General features: G+C 40.1%; 2 protein-coding genes across 3 annotated transcripts in view; both read right to left on the minus strand.

The window, feature by feature from the left end:
- The window catches only part of castor2 (cytosolic arginine sensor for mTORC1 subunit 2), a 28,778-nt gene extending 13,325 nt beyond the window's left edge, over nucleotides 1-15,453 (minus strand). Inside the window, exons 1-2 of the mRNA XM_079648722.1 lie at nucleotides 15,116-15,453; nucleotides 6,158-6,228 (exon numbers count right to left, since the gene is read on the minus strand). Coding sequence (XP_079504848.1) covers nucleotides 6,158-6,228; nucleotides 15,116-15,228 — 184 coding nt within the window. The 5' untranslated portion in view covers nucleotides 15,229-15,453. The remainder of the gene's footprint in view (nucleotides 1-6,157; nucleotides 6,229-15,115) is intronic.
- LOC307018482 (uncharacterized protein) lies at nucleotides 1,721-4,329 on the minus strand. 2 transcript variants are annotated; one of them, XM_079648721.1, is made up of 4 exons: nucleotides 3,070-4,329; nucleotides 2,904-3,026; nucleotides 2,580-2,781; nucleotides 1,721-2,372 (listed from the first exon to the last, which is right to left on the minus strand). In XM_079648721.1, the coding sequence occupies exons 1-4, from the start codon at nucleotides 3,386-3,388 to the stop codon at nucleotides 1,901-1,903; spliced, it is 1,116 nt and encodes a 371-aa protein (XP_079504847.1). In that variant the 5' UTR covers nucleotides 3,389-4,329; the 3' UTR covers nucleotides 1,721-1,900. The 2 variants fall into 2 exon arrangements, with proteins under 2 accessions (XP_079504847.1, XP_079504846.1); XM_079648720.1 differs by having other exon boundaries at nucleotides 2,580-3,026.
- Nucleotides 15,454-17,884: the final 2,431 nt, after the last annotated feature.

Consider the following 17,884-nt stretch of genomic DNA (forward strand, 5'->3'; position numbering starts at 1 on the left):
GCTTGAACATGTTGAAATTGCAGCTTTTCTTTGTGTATGTGCCGTGGTTGTATTTATTAGCTGGCTAATAACAAGAGGCTGTGAGTGAGACCTAGTATTTACAAAGTTGACCCAGCAACTTTGCACCAGTGGGAGAGGCAGAACTGCTCTTTCTTTTCAACATAACTTAAGTTACACATGATTTCTTCCAAGTGGTTTGGCTTGTTAAAAACATTTTAGATACATTATGATACAGGAAATGGCTAGCTTTGTGTTCACAGAAGTACCTGACTATGCCGGACTTTTGTGCAGCTCTATTCACCGCAGTCTGCAAACAAGAACCCGTGGAATCACCTTTCACGCGTAAGATATGACAATATTATGACTATAATTAGGATAATCGTTAATTACTTAGTGGATGTATGTACATTACAAGTCCTGCTACACAGGATCAGTGGGGCTATGTGAGATAATAGTATTGCAAGATTGATGTTAACCCAGCCTCTTTAGAATATGTTGCTTCCATTTCTTTACACAATTATTTAATCCTCCTTTTGGACACCTTTTTTATAACTCTTAGTGTGGTTGTCTTATTCTTAAAGTATACATTACATACATACATACATACATACATACATACATACATACATACATACATACATACATACAATTACCCCAAACATATGATAATTTCGTTGTGTATTTTTGTCCTTACCCTTAATGTTAAAGGAAAGAAGGGAGGACAATGTTGACAATAATTTATATATCTGGCTACCTTTCTCATGTTTTTAAGGTTTCCCAAAACCAGAGAGAGGAGGAGGCAGTGGGAAGTTGCAGTGGGAAGTTGCAGTGAGAAGTTGCAGTGGGAAGTTGCAGTGGGAAGTTGCAGTGGGAAGTTGCATTGGGAAGTTGCAGTGGGAAGTTGCAGTGAGAAGTTGCAGTGGGAAGTTGCAGTGGGAAGTTGAAGTGGGAAGTTGAAGTGGGAAGTTGCAGTGAGAAGTTGCAGTGGGAAGTTGCAGTGGGAAGTTGCAGTGGGAAGTTGCAGTGAGAAGTTGCAGTGGGAAGTTGCAGTGGGAAGTTGAAGTGGGAAGTTGCAGTGGTTTCCTGTGGCAGGACACTGCTCAGTGATCACTTCAGGAGTGAGGACTTTGACAGGACGGGGCAGACTGTCCGGTTTAAAGATGGGGTTGTTCCAACAGAATTCAACTTCCCAGCTCATCTTCAAAGGGTATGTGTATCATTGGCCAACAAGAATTCAAGGTGATTAAGATTGATATATAAATATGTGATTAAATGTCACACTTTAGTTTTTCTTTCTGCAAGTTTAGGAATAAATAATGTGTTGTGTATTACAGCACATTTTAAACACTCAAAATGTCTTTGATGATGTTTATTTTAGCCGGAAGCAACAAGAAGCACAACCACTTCACGAAGAGCGGAAGATGAACCTCAGCCTAATGTTGTGAGTATTCTGAATGTGGCCAAGACCAGAGAGACGGTCATTGATTTCAGGAGGGTGAGGACGTCTCCTCAGCCCCTGTGCATTCCTGGGAGAGGATGTGGCTGCTGTGGAGGACTAGAAATACCTGGGAGTGCACTTAGACAACGGGCTGAGCTGGAGGATCGACACTGACGCTGTGCACAAGAAGGGGATAAGCAGACTCTATTTTCTGAGGAAGCTGAGATCCTTCCACGTGTGCAGCAAGATGCTGGAGATCTTCTTCTTCTGCTGGGGGGGGGGGGGCAGCATCAGAGCCGGTGACACTGGCAGGATCAATAAACTGATCAGGAAAGCTGGGTCTGTCATCGGCATCAAGCTGGACCCCTTTGAAGCTGTGGTGGAGAGGAGGACACTGAACAGGCTGTTGTCCATCAAGGATAACCCCACCCCCCCTCTCTCCACCTGCAGCTGGACAGGCTGTTAACCCCACCCCCCCTCTCCACCTGCAGCTCGACAGACAGATGACCCCACCCCCCCTCTCCACCTGCAGCTGGACAGACAGATAACCCCACCCCCACTCTCCACCTGCAGCTGGACAGACAGATAACCCCACCCCCCTCTCCACCTGCAGCTGGACAGACAGATAACTCCACCCCCCCTCTCCACCTGCAGCTGGACAGACAGATGACCCCACCCCCCCTCTCCACCTGCAGCTGGACAGACAGATAACTCCACCCCCCCTCTCCACCTGCAGCTGGACAGACAGATGACCCCACCCCCCCTCTCCACCTGCAGCTGGACAGACAGATGACCCCACCCCCCCTCTCCACCTGCAGCTGGACAGACAGATAACTCCACCCCCCTCTCCACCTGCAGCTGGACAGACAGATAACCCCACCCCCCCTCTCCACCTGCAGCTGGACAGACAGATGACCCCACCCCCCCTCTCCACCTGCAGCTGGACAGTCAGATAACCCCACCCATCCTCTCCACCTGCAGCTGGACAGTCAGATAACCCCACCCCCCCTCTCCACCTGCAGCTGGACAGACAGATAACTCCACCCCCCCTCTCCACCTGCAGCTGGACAGACAGATAACTCCACCCCCCCTCTCCACCTGCAGCTGGACAGACAGATAACCCCACCCCCCCTCTCTCCACCTGCAGCTGGACAGACAGATAACCCCACCCCCCCTCTCCACCTGCAGCTGGACAGACAGATAACCCCACCCCACCTCTCCACCTGCAGCTGGACAGACAGATAACCCCACCCCCCTCTCCACCTGCAGCTGGACAGACAGATAACCCCACCCCCCTCTCCACCTGCAGCTGGACAGACAGATAACCCCACCCCCCTCTCCACCTGCAGCTGGACAGACAGATAACCCCACCCCCCTCTCCACCTGCAGTTGGACAGACAGATAACCCCACCCCCCCTCTCCACCTGCAGCTGGACAGACAGATGACCCCACCCCCCCTCTCCACCTGCAGCTGGACAGTCAGATAACCCCACCCCCCCTCTCCACCTGCAGCTGGACAGACAGATAACCCCACCCCCCCTCTCCACCTGCAGCTGGACAGACAGATAACTCCACCCCCCCTCTCCACCTGCAGCTGGACAGACAGATAACCCCACCCCCCCTCTCCCCACCTGCAGCTGGACAGACAGATAACCCCACCCCCCCTCTCCACCTGCAGCTGGACAGACAGATAACTCCACCCCCCTCTCCACCTGCAGCTGGACAGACAGATAACCCCACCCCCCCTCTCCACCTGCAGCTGGACAGACAGATAACCCCACCCCACCTCTCCACCTGCAGCTGGACAGACAGATAACCCCACCCCCCTCTCCACCTGCAGCTGGACAGACAGATAACCCCACCCCCCCTCTCCACCTGCAGCTGGACAGTCAACGGAGCTCCTTCTTCAACAGACTGCTGCAGCTCCGCAGTGCCATAACTCTGCTCCATAGTTTCTCTTGAATATAACCACGTTGTACATTTTACACATATATAATCTGTTCAATATTTAATATTTAACATTAATATTCCATATGCCTTATATTTATGTATAATATATATATAAAATATCCTTCCAAACTCATGTATATTTTCCTCTTTATTTTTCTTGCTTTTTTTCTAATGTATTGTAAAATTCCTTGTTCCTTATGCTGCTGTAACAAAAGATGTTTTCCCAAATTGGGATCAATAAAGTACCATCTTATCTTATTTGCATGTGGAATATCACTAACAAATGAGAGCATCATTTGGCTTGTCATATTAAATCCTTTATCTCGGTGGTACCCAGGAAGGTCTATGATGGTGTTACTAGGAGAGCCCAGAACCACTGGCCATCTCACTTGCTCTATGTCACTCATACACTTGAATAAACATGTGCAAACATTGAAACTACACCCAGGGGTTGGCAACCTTTACAATCAAAATAGCCATTTTTGTCCAGAGCCTCAAAACATATTTTTCCCTTATAAGGGGACAAGCCTATTAAGATCAATTTCTTAAAAGTACGCGTCTAATAATGTGTCTAATAAACCCATACAATGGTTGTGAAAGAATACCAAAGCTGAGGCTAGACGATGATTGATTGTTGGTGTGCCATGTGTCACCGTGTGTCTTATTGGTTTTGTGTATTTTATTGTGTGCAGCTGGTCTTTATCGCCAAGACACATTTAAAACAAAATAACCTTGAACCTTGAAGCCCCATCTCTCCCCACCTGCCCCTGCTTCCTACATCCCCTCCACACCAAGTTGTTCTTCTTAATAATAATACATTTATTTTGGGGAGCCGCCTTTCATAACACCCAAGGACACCTTACAGGGCATAGGGGCAATATAGGGAACAATTAAAACAGTGAATTTAGTGAAGTATCAGCCGGGGTAAGGCAAGACTAACAACAGGAAATGGACTACAAAAGGACACAGGGTACAGCTTATATTATTCTTGGGTTTGTTTCGACTACAAGAACTCAGCACACCGTGCTGTGAAGTGGTAACGTATTTCAAAGGTTCTGGATTTTTTTACAAATCTAGAAACTAAAAACAAAAACTAGGACGATATGAAGATCTGATGTCAAAAATAATTGTGATAAATGAGACAGAACTGGCCAGGACCTACTGTCTGTGAGCTCATTTTATGTTGGTTTGGTTCTTCTGATAAAGGTGTGAATATCTAAATAATATACCACCATATGCTATTGTCATTAGTTGTGTCCCTGTTCTTCAAGCTAAGGCATTGCTAAATTAACAACTCTTGGCTTACAGAGTGGTAACATGAGACCGATTTTTATATATAAAATATAAATATATTTTTATTTTATAATTTATTTTAAATATTAACAATATAATAACATAAATGGAAATATATACACCGGCAAATATTTAATATAAATACCTTGTTGTTCCCTCTCTGTGTGTATAGCTATTGCTTTATCTGCTTAATGTTATTTTCATAAGAAAGTCCATGATTATAAGTATGCAGTATCATAACTACATCTTTGATGTTTATAAAAAACCAAACCGTTTGAAAATTGGTTGAAAATTGAGCAAGCTATGGTTATTTAAAAAGTAATGATATGAATGAGAGCACTGCCTGTAGCAAGATGGCGGCCATGTGGCAACGTCGGTCTCCATTGGCCAGCAGCGCGGGTGAGTCAATAGTGTTTATATATATCTATGCGCGCGTGTGTGTTGGAGGAGGGGCTCTGTGAGGAAGTCTGAAGGAAGGGGCAGATTATTTTCGGCAGCGTATTTTCTAATTCTAGCGCACTCGAGCTGGTTTCTCCATTCTTACCTACCCTACCGTTAAGTAAAAGTACAGAATTTGGCATCAAAAGTAAAAGTACTCATTCTGTGTAATGGCCAGTTAACGATGGTCATTTAAACAGCTCATGTTTCATACTTCTTATAGCCTTATTACTGATGCCTGAGCACGAGTATTAATACATTTTCAAAACAGCAGTTTGTAACAAATAGAAAATAAACTGGGAAGTTATTGTGAGCAATGAGCATGACTAATGGTTCTTCCTTACTTTATATGAGACGTTTTCTACTTCCTGTTTTTCATCTTTACTACACATTTAAAAAAAGGTTTTACATTTAATACATTTAAAAGTTTTTTTGTTATTCTGTTCATATAATCAAATAACATTTTAAGTTCAGTTCTCTTACTTGTAATGGAGTATTTTAAGACCATAGTTTTACTTCATCTGAGAACTTCTTCCACCACTGACAAAAGACTGTAACAACATGTATGATAATACATTGTCCATGTCTTCAGGAGGTTTTAAATGTATATATGATATGACTCTCTATACGCTCCTTGTCTAGATGAACAGAAAAGAGGCCGCTCTAAACTCTGTAGAAAATACCTGCGGCTGTTACGCAACAAATAGCCTGAAGTCTCCAGGGTAACAGAGCAGGGTCACTCAGGAAAAGGTGTGTGTGTGTGTGTGTGTGTGTGTGTGTGTGTGTGTGTGTGTGTGTGTGTGTGTGTGTGTGTGTGTGTGTGTGTGTGTGTGTGTGTGTGTGTGTGTGTGTGTGTGTGTGTGTGTGTGTGTGTGTAATGACATGAATTCACTCAATCAGCCCTTGGCGGCCGTAATGACCGAGTGTGTTCAAACACAATCACACATTACACAACGAGATCTTTTCCTGCCGCTCCGACCTGTGGTTACCACGGAGACTCTGGAGAGAAACTGCAGAGATACTGGAGAGAAACCCCACCTTTGAAGCCCTCCTCGTCCACGATGATGGTGTAATCCTCCGGGGTCTCCGTCAGGCTGAAGAACTTACATCTGTGGAGGAAGAGAGGAGGCTGTGAAAGAGCCAGGTCCAGAGGTGGGAAGTACATTTTTTTGTATTGATTTTTTTACATTTATCATATTACACAAACACAATTGAACATTCAATTCAGGAGCTCCAACAAGCCGTTTAGGACAGAGAGTGAATACACATACTATACAGAGACGCTGTATTAGAAACCAACGTGAGTTTGGAAAATTACACAATTCAAATCTATTCTAGTAGACCTCAACAATGGAGACATGATCAGTAGAAATGGCCATGACATGGGACCTTCAAAGCACAGACCACGAATATAATTACATTTGCAAATTCAACAAAAATACAATAAAAGCACATCCACAAACAGAGCAGAGTACAGCTTACCATTCTCCAAATAGATGAACCATATTCAACATTTCCTCACAGTAGTTTAGTCTTTTCACTTTAACCTTCCATAGCTTCGGCAATGTCCCCTTTTTTTTTATAAATTCCCAAAACAATGGAGTCAAATTCAGAAGCTTTCTTCCTTTCTCAAGAAGACTGACTCGAAGTTAAATTGTTTGGTGGGAAGTACATTTACTCACTAACATAAAAGTAAAAGCCTGTGTCTAATTTGGAAACATGCCAGGTGAGGCACATCATACCTGAAAATAAGCATAATAATAAACCCCCTTTATGTGTATAATTTAAATCAAAAATGTTGCCAGTGTATTTCTTTGCTAACAGATCCCCCAAAAACGTCTGTCATTTTATGAAATATTCATTTTGTTAAACTTTTTTTTACTTTTGTTTTGATGTTTCTGTCTGGAAAATGTCAAGACTCAAAGCACCAAAGACCCAAACTGCTTCCAGGTAATGAAAGAAAAAGTCAGCTTGTTGTTATCATGTCCAGCAGACTTTCTGAAGCTCGAATGAAAGCAGCGCTCTGGGAAAACACGTCTGTGACAATCGCATCTTCACAGAACAGCCTCTGAATACTCACACGTCACATTTAGCTGAGAGGTGTGAAAAAAACCAAGTGGATAACAGGAGAGACTCAACAATGCTCTCTGTGGGAAAGGCCAAGTTTCCTCTGGGATGAAATGAGCTGTCACTTCTAACTGCAGCGTGTTTCTGCAGAGCCAGGACGCTGGGAGGACGAACACTCGTACGCACGCACGCGCACGCGCGCGCGCACACACACACACACACACACACACACACACACACACACACACACACACACACACACACACACACACACACACACACACACACACACACACACACACACACACACACACACACACACACACACACACACACACACACACACACACACACACACACACACACACACACACACACACACACACACACACACACACACACACACACACACACACACACACACACACACACACACACACACACACACACACACACACACACACACACACACACACACACACACACACACACACACACACACACACACACACACACACACACACACACACACACACACACACACACACACACACACACACACACACACACACACACACACACACACACACACACACACACACACACACACACACACACACACACAGGTTAGCTGGCCGGCTCTGTTGTGATTGGTCAACCTCTTAGAGATGTCCCGGCCCTTAGCCAATCACGTACAATGTGTTGGAGCGCTAGCCAATAGAAGCGCAAGTGTTAAAAAATGATGTCACTATGTTCGGGAACTTTAGGATTTTAGCCTTTGCAGACCATTTACATGCACAACAACCGATATAACACACTACAGGAAAGGCAAAACCCAAAAAGCAGAATAGGGAATCTTTTTTTAACCCTAATTTCCTTTTGCCTTTCTATCTGCACTGACACTTTTGCTGTAAAAATGCTCTGGGACAAATGGAGGATTTCTGATTTCTTCTATTAGCTGTCACTGAGGGGTAAATCTCTACAAGCCTGCATTACTCACATTCTGCGAGCATGCAAGAAAACTCACAGGGACTCTTTAAATAAGCCGACACTGTACAGCAAAGCTCTCACAGCAGAGAATACACAACACATGTGTTTTTGTAAACAAATAATTAATAGAAAATGTTTTAAATAATCTCGCGCCCATCTTCTATTTTGTGAGTTGTTGATGTGAGTTATTGACAGTGTTTTTATAAGGAGGATATCTCTTGTATATATTTAGGAATTGATATTGACACTTCCTGGTTGCGACCCAAATGTCTTCGTGGCATCGAGTGTCAGAAAAGGCCAATTGTTGGAAGCAAATCAGATTCTGCAGCTTAACATTTTTACCTTTGAGCCGCCTTCATAGATGTTCGTGGCCGTTTATGGGGCAGCAAAACAACCTTGAAACAAAAACCCGTTGCTAACGTTGTCATGGTAAACATGTTGGCGGCCTGTTTGCACATCCAGGGTAACATTGGGGCGGTGGATCTGGTAACTTGATGAAAACAAGTGCAATATTCACTCCCTCCACCGAGTCCTGGGGGACAAACCTGGGTCTTCAGCTGCTAAAAGCTCCACTGCTTTCACCAGATATGGATTGAAGTCAACTAAAAACCTGATTTTCTATGGTTTTATTGGGTCCCTTGAAAGGCGCTATACAAATGTAATCTATTATTATTATTACTTATTTTGATTTTATTCTCAGTGTATTTAGTTTACTCTTTGCTGTTGAGTATTATGATTTTTTGCAATCCTACTTTTAAAATAAAGATAAAACAAGTTAAGATTTACATTATTGATTCCAATTTGGGAAATGTTTTCATAACAGCAGCGTGTAGACAAACAAGCAGTAAAACATCTCAAAAGTGAAAGATATATATGTCCGACGATTATACACTATGAAGGACACATAACATTAAGTGCGCAAGAAATGTGTGAAGATAAACAGATGAGTGAATTATGGTAATAGTTTGTCATCCTAGTTTTTATCAAATGCAATTAAAACACTTTAAAGTACATTTGATTTGCTTGAAATTATGCTGTATGAATAAAGGTTGATTGAATGATGTTGATAAGCCGGTATCGTTAAGGGTTTATTAGAACGTTGTATATAATGTGTACCTCTTTTATAATAAACCTGCTGCCTGCAATGAGCTAGAAGAGGCTTAATGTGTTGGGTGTGTTTGTACCAAGCCCCCAGGAAGTGCGCCGGACTCTGAGGAAAATATTCGTTGTGGCCAAACGGCGGTACTACACCTCCGTATCAGTCGCTGGGCCCGGAAACACTTTTTTCCATTGACTTACATTGGGAAAGAGACGTCTGTAAATCGTTGGATAATTTTTATTAAACTAAATAAACGACCCAGTATGAACACTTGTATAGCCCTTATTAAAAACATTCGGTCCTCAAGTTGTAAAATGTGCTGATAGCGTTATTCTGAGAGTTATTTTGAGAGTTATTCTGAGAGTTATTTTCCTCTGCATTATGAACGCGGATCTAACCCACGGGACCGCGCCGCCCGGCACCTTCATGTGACGTGTTCAGCACTACATGAGTTTTACCTTTACCCATGGATGCACAATAAGAACGGGTTATATGATTATATGAATACTTTCGTGACGTCTCGCTATCTAAAAAGTTGGGCAATTTTGTCTTCATGCGCCAATGAGCAGCTCTCATAGGAATGGGCGAGGCCCCGCCTCCCACGCTGCATCCAGTTCTTATAAAACATACATGGTTTATACAAGTGACTCCATTCACATTCAACTTAAAATATAATCATAAAAAAATCATAAAATTAAACAAATAATCGATATTGTAACTTTTATCACTTTAAGTACTGAAAAGAATACTGCATTTTTATGGCATAGCATTAAATCACAAAGACAATGTTCTTCGTTTTTCAGATGTGTGTCACGAGAATTAAAAAAAGGAATCTTCCTTCATCTTCGTGTGTTGTGTTTTCCCTTTATCTTAATTAATAAACGATGAAAGTGAATTGGTATGAATGCATGAAAAAAGAGACAACGGGAGATTTGATAGTAAAGACAAGGATGGTCAAATATGCACAAAAGCTGTATGCCCCCGAGACAGAAAAATTAACGAGTTGCAAAACTGGTTCAGTTAAATGATATACATTACATCATTAATGGCTGGCTGCCACCCAGACATCTGACTTTAAATAAGGTGCACCACTTGACACTGCCTGTTTGACAGAATTCATTAAAAACATCACTGCCACTGTCTTACACTCAGATGTTTCTCACTTACTTTGACTCTAATGGAAATGGGAATATCAACGTGCTCAGCTTAATGCAGAGTAAAAGTGTTAAAAACATGAGTAATTTGACTTTAACTTTCACATTTCAGAGATAACTATTGTACTTTTTGCTCACGTACTATAATTTGATAACCTGTTTTGGGTTAAAGGTTAATGTTAAAACATGTAAAGTATCATTTAAAGGTTTAACCTCATATCATATACACAGCTACGGTGTAGTATGTAAATCATCTAAAACTTGGGTCACAGGTTCGTCAACAATGCAATTACAAAACATAAATAAATATGTGCAAAATCAGGCGTTAAGTAGTCGTATATCCCGTGGGATAAAACTGTCTCTGAATATAATTTATATTATTATAGAGATTTAATTATTCCCTTCAAAAGAGAAAGCAAGAAAATTAAAAACATAATTGACATTTACCAGTGATGCAAACACAGGTATGGTGAAAAAAGAGAGAACTATTCGAAGCAGAAAGAAACAGCGTAATATTAATTTACCATCTGACAAAGGCCTGCGCTATAATCCTTCAATTAACTGTTCTTTATAATTTACTCAGATCAATAGGAGACAGAGATGTTAAGTTATAAATCAAGGGTTTTTATTAGTATTTACAGCAGGGGTGGGGAACCTTTTTCCTTTCAATTTGTACAACATCCTCCGAGGGCCGTACAAATTATTGAACTCAACCTCTGCTTAAAAAAACTCAAATCACAGCTCGTTCATTTGGCCTTTCTTTCATTCTGTGCAAAGAACAAGCAACCTCTTAATCCAGAGATCTCACCATGACTCATGTTTGACGCATGCATGCATTCACGTGCATGGTTGTGGCATGACCACCAAAACAGAAAGATATGGACACAAGATGTGTGCAAATGTATTTAGTATCCTAGCCATGTGAACATGATTTAAGTGGGGGGGGACCTAACCTCCTCTAGGGGGGTCTGGGGGCATGCTCCCCCGGGAAGATTTTTTTTTTAAATATTGAAGTTAAAAGCATCAATCTGGTACACTTTGAGGGCAACATGAGGAGATCTATGGATGCATCTTTCAACACCCATTTGAAACAGAACTGTAAACAGATTTTTCTTTTTGGATATTTTACAAATCATCCCCTTTTAAACTCTATTCTTGTTATTTTTAACAACTTTTTTTTGTTACTGTCATAGTATTTTATACCTGTTAATAATTTAGTCTCTAATGTCTCATTAATAACTATAATGATCATATCAAGGTGTGCCTTAACCTCACCGAGCTGAGGTTATTTGAGTGAACGAGAAATCAGATGATGACAGATTATTGCATCCCAAAATCCCAAAGAATATAAATATGAACAGACTTTTCATAAACCACATTTCATGGCATTTTTGAGACGGACAATTCAGGGGGAAATGTACTTAGTTTGAGACCAATTTGTCTGATTTGTCTAGCTCTCGCTAGATCTGGCAACACAGCAGCGGGATTTGAGACAACTAATGTTAATGTAAACAAACATATTTAATAATAAAATAACTAATTACAATCATCCTAAATAGTATAAAGGTTGAACACTTCTAAACTTACTTTCAATCTGTTCTACTGTGTGTTTTTATTTGTAGATACTGTTGTTTATTTCACTTGCTCTCTGGGTATTTTTTACCACAGTCCGTTTTATGTGAAAGCAATTTGTAACTATGTGCTATATTAATAATGTTTATAATTATTATTATGACACTTCCTGTCTACTTAACGGGCGTGTGCTAATGTATTTTTATTTGATTTAGGTAATATTAGACGTGACACCGCATGCTTTTTAGCTTAACAAATAATAGTTAGGTAAGGATTTGTTGATATTAGCTTAAAAGTTTGGCACAAGATCCCGAAATGCATCTCGTGTTGCTGAGTTTGACAAATCTGATGTAACTCTTGATAGGATTGCATCAATGTTGTTGTACTTTAAAAAAATGCGCTGCTTTTGTTTGTGTCTGCAGCAGCTGTGGAGTTGATGTTGTTTCTACATGTTTGTTTTGTCTGCTATGGCGGTGATTCTGCTGTTGATTCTACCAGAAGTGGTTATTCGTGTTATTTGTTGTTGCATAAGTTGTTTGTTTTACCCACTGTGGTGTCCAGTTGTTTTTATTGTTGGTTGTTTGGTTTAAATGTCTCTTTTCTTGGTGTATAATTGATATCAGTTGTTGCAGAGCGCTGTCTTTAAAGAATACTGTTGATTTGGACCAATGAGGTCTCTGTGAAGTGATGTGTTATTGCACCTTTTTTGAGGCCTAAATATGTTAATTTAACAGTTTTAAAATAATTGTTTTTCAGTACCTCCTTCCCTTTTTTTAATTTTTTTAAATGTAACGCAACAACTTCACTTCAGTGCTTGTTTCAAACACTTCCATATCAATATTGGGATCAGCTTTGAAAACCCAGGATGAGTTATTATGTAATAAATGTCATGCATTTTTTGTGTTATGAAGTTATGTCACCCTATGATCCCACTATTTCTAAAAGGGATGTTTTATGTAGAGGCAGTCCACCCTCCCTGACATAACGACTCGAGCGACATCATAAAATATGAACACGCTTTCAAGACAGTTCATCTTCAGGAAGAGAAAGCAGCAGAGGTGTTTTAAAAAGAGATTTAAAAAGAGAGATGATATTGTTAAGGATATCAATGCTATATTAGGATATGACGATACTCAAATGATCACGGTCACATATCACTATAATGATATCAAATCGGTACATTGTCCAGCCCTAGTTCACACAACTAGACATTTATATGATTGCAGTGATTGCTTTGAAATGGTTGAAACACCAACGATAGACAATTTAGCCTTAAACACTTAGGTTTGGGTGTAATTACTGCAAACAATTGACTTTGACCAACGTGAGGCATCCATGTTTGTAGGTTTCTGGGCACTTTCCTTTTTATTAAGTGGCAATATGAAGAGCTTTCTGAGAAGTGTCCCAGTCTTAAATGGGACTTTCTTGTTGAGTTGAATGCTATGAATCCCTGGAATTGTTATTTACAGCAACTCAGATATCACATGAATGCGACAGCTAAACTATTTCCAGAGGAGGCCTTGCAACATGCTACGAGTTAAGTAATGTTTGCAAGAGAAAAAGTTCATTTTGTAGAAAGATTCTGCTTATGTTTGCATTTAACAGCAGGTAATGAGCATGCTAACGGGTGCTAACGTGACCACATGGGGCTCTGCAGCTTCTCGAACTGGATTGTGCAATAGCCGTGGCAGCTGTGGCTCTTTTTCCACCAGCAAAACAAATCAGTTCACACATGAGCTTGGAAATAACAGAATGAGTGTTATTAAGTTACAGTTATACTGACCAAGGAAACGCTACAAGCCCCTCTCTCCGACCAGAATAAAACGTTGACTTGGATTGCTCGGCGCACACATTGAAAAGATGATTTGTGTATAATTTCTAGACTCAAAGTGTCTTTTATTATCAAATATAAAAAGCATGTCCACCCAAGAGTGGCTGCCATTGATAAGATAATGTTATTTAGTCTGAAACTGAAACATGTAATTGATGAAATGATAAGTTAAATGGTCATAAAGTTCAAATCCAACTATGTTTCTTAGTAAAGTATTTGTTTTAATCTTTTTTCTATCAACAAATGCCAGCCATTCTCTGGTTCTACCTTCTCCAAAATGAGTATTTTCTGTTGTTTTTATTTTTTACCTGAATATTTTGGGGTTTTGGACTTTTAGTGGGACAAGACATTTAAAAGGGGGTTACATTTGAGCTTAGTTAATTGATGATTTTATTTAACAGATCACTTGAAATGCTGGTAATTGTAGCCTTTAGATTAACATTAGCTGGGTGATTTCAATGATAGGTAATGAGTAATCTGTAGCGACGGTTTTATCAGTAACTTCTCCACACAGGGATATTTGATTATCAGCTGACTGACTTTCCCTGTTGTATAATAACCTTAGTGACAGCACATGTGCTTAGGCTAATATAAAAAGATTAGGGTGGCAATAAAAACCGCACAACAGAGCAATGACAAGCCTGTTGTTGTCATGTTATTGCTAAAGGAGCCATTTAATTAAAGTTTCCTCAGGCTGAATGACTCAGGACAGGAAATAGCCTGCTGTAAATGCCCTCAGCTGCTTTTTTTTAAACTCTGGTTGAAAACATCTCCTAATTTCCACACACACACACACACACACACACACACACACACACACACACACACACACACACACACACACACACACACACACACACACACACACACACACACACACACACACACACACACACACACACACACACACACACACACACACACACACACACACACACACACACACACACACACACACACACACACACACACACACACACACACACACACACACACACACACACACACACACACACACACGTCGAACCAGCTACAGATGGCACAAAGCTACAAAATGACACTACAGAAACAAGGATAGGCCTGGAAACTGATGCCACAGACACGCTTAAAAAAAAAAAATATTTTTATTTTGGAGCATTGACACAACTATAGGAGGCAGGCAGACTGTGCATGAAGCATTAGTTTGCTTTAATGTTACCAACAGCAGTATCCTTGCAGTAAACAATACAAAAAACACATACAATGACAGTGGTTATTTCCATGCATGTTGTGAAGTTACCTACCTTGTTTTGGAGGCCAGGAAAGCGAGTTTTATTAATCCATGAGTGCAGATCTGGATCCCCTCTTTCTCTATACTCGCCACTTTCAAGCTGTGCTCTAAAATATGAAGCTCCATCTTTTACGTCTTCTCATTTGAGGAGCGACTAAAATGTACAAATAACAAAAACCTAAACACTTTCAAATGAGATGCATAAATAAATAAATACACACACGCATACACACACACGGCAGGGGAAAGGTGTATTAAATAGAGAAAGAAAAGCGAGGCAGGTTGGTTTAAAGAAAGCAAAGAGGTAAAAACGGACCTGCTGTCAACCCCTGCAACGGAACCACGCGCACTTCTGGTAGAAGATTTTCAAAATTAAAGCCTCCAACACACAGACGCAGTTAAAGGAACATTTTGTTTTTTTCTACCTAATAAATAGACACCATTATATCTTCTGTGTGATTAATATGTCTTAATTGTTGGTTTTATATTTGGTACTGACTAAAAAATAAGTTTGCAACATCTGAATTCATGAGATTTATACGTAGGTGATCATTAGAGAGGCTAGCAGTTTCCATCTGCTTCTATTGTTTATGCTAAGCTAAGCTAACTGCTGGCTATAAATGGCATTGATCTTATTGTATAACTATTGCTTTTTAGAATATATAAGCAGATTTACCAATTATTTCCATCAAGGACAATTAAGTCTTCTTTAAATATTTATTTTAAACACAAATACCAAGTTCCAGATAATGGGAATATGCTGCTTTGATATTGTATCTATTTTCTTTTTATTTCAATTGTTTTATGTTATAAAACCTAATTCATTGATTAGTTAAAAAATCAAATAATGTAAGAAGTATCTGTTTTTAAGAGTTTTTAACCCGCCTAGCAAGCTCTGTGTGTGTGTGTGTGTGTGTTTATGGAATCAATCCAGAAAATGTAGTTATTTGGTATTAAAATATATAACAATAAAAAAAAAAAGTGACTTAAATACTATAATTGTTTTGGTTTTTTAATTTAATTATTCATTTTAACCTTGAATACAATTGTAAAAACAAGAATTATCGACATGTATATTGAACAAAAACCCACCCTATTATTCATAAGATGCTGAGAAAAGTCTAGTTAACCTCATTAACGTTTTTATATTGTTTTTATACCGGTGCTTTTATTGTATAAAATAAAGGTGAAAGCGGAAGTGAGTTGCTTAGCTGCTTCCTGCAGCTTGTCAGCTCAGATCTGGTCCCCATGTTTGCCCTCCGACTGGAATAGTTAGCAGCTGGTCGGACTGAAACAAACAACTTGCCATTCAAACGAAAGGGGCGGGTCTGCAGTGGAGAAGGGCATTCTGGGAAGTGTAGTTTTGTACCGTATTTGTCTATTCAGGTAGGTATACCAAGGTGGAAAGAAAGATAAATAATAACGACACTTTTTACAACATGCTTAAGCAGCCCCAAAGAGAGGCTGACTAAAATGAAAAATAACAGAATGAAATAAGTACATTATATCAGTGTATATCTTTTAAACTATGAACATGTTTGGACTAGATCTGACAAATACAGTATATATATTATAGTATCATAAACATTAGATAATGATCCAACAGTAGGATTGCACACATGTATTATTGGAACACTTATGTGAATGCCCCAGTTGGATGCAAATGGAACACATATTTACTTTAATTACATTATTATTGCACCTTTCTTGATGCAAAGCAGAGTTGTGTTTACATTTAGAAGTGTAAGGAGAAAGGCTCTGAAGGTTGCATATGAGCTTATTTATCTAGCAATAATTTTCTCATGGTATTATAATATAAAAGGTTACAAAGCTTAGACCCGAGAATAACAGCTATGCTTCCATTTTATTTAAAGTAACTTACTTGACACAAATGTAATTGTTTTTCGCCAGGTTGCTTATCCATACTAATGGTTAGTCTAATAATTTGGGAGAGCAGCTACTGTAGTTGTCACAGTATAAATAATAAAGGTATAGACACATCTAATAACTATAACTCCAATGTTAACTGCAGCTTTCTGTCAACTGTAACTTGGACTCTATTCTATTGAAGCTTGCAGGTGCATTTTGCTCTAATTTCTTTAGCATCTCATGTTGCCATGGCAGTTGTATTGTAGAAAGTTAGAAAGCTTTGACCTTTTATTTACCGCTTCTACTCCATAATATTTCTAAGTGCTTTGACGTAGGTGAGTGGAGTGTTTCCAATCCATACAAACGTTTCCCCCTTTGGAGAGGACATTTGCATTTACTTCATCCTCTCATATACTCAGGGTGCCTTTTATAGAAACAGTGTAGGGGCTAAAGCATGTTTTCTTTGCCCCCTTGAGGTTAAACTCACAATAATTGGCTTCCTGTTGCGTCTCCGGTGTTTGAGTGAGTGAAAGGTTGCGCCCTGCTGTGAGGCTGCACTGGAAACACATGTTTTCACGGCTTGTAGCAGCTCGGAGGGATTGTGGAAAAATGGCCTCTGACACGTCCTTGGACATTTTGTACTGTTCCTCACTCATCTCATGCAGCAGGATGTGTGGTGGTTTCCAACAATTACTGAGATCCCCTGTGTTTGTGCTTATTGACAGCTTTGTATCATGCTGATTGATTTATTAGCCAGTTGTTGTCTAGCTTTGACTCTTCCTTTGTCCACTTGTTGATCGACTCTAAATGCAAATATCCAGTCTGGACTCTTAAAAAAGACTTAAACGCTCATTTTCAGATCTATATCAGTATGTAGTGTCTCTACTTTAAAGAGTCCTCTCCTGCTGATGTT

The sequence above is a fragment of the Notothenia rossii genome (genome assembly GCF_949606895.1).
Source record: "Notothenia rossii genome assembly, chromosome: 9".
Lineage (NCBI taxonomy): Eukaryota > Metazoa > Chordata > Actinopteri > Perciformes > Nototheniidae > Notothenia > Notothenia rossii.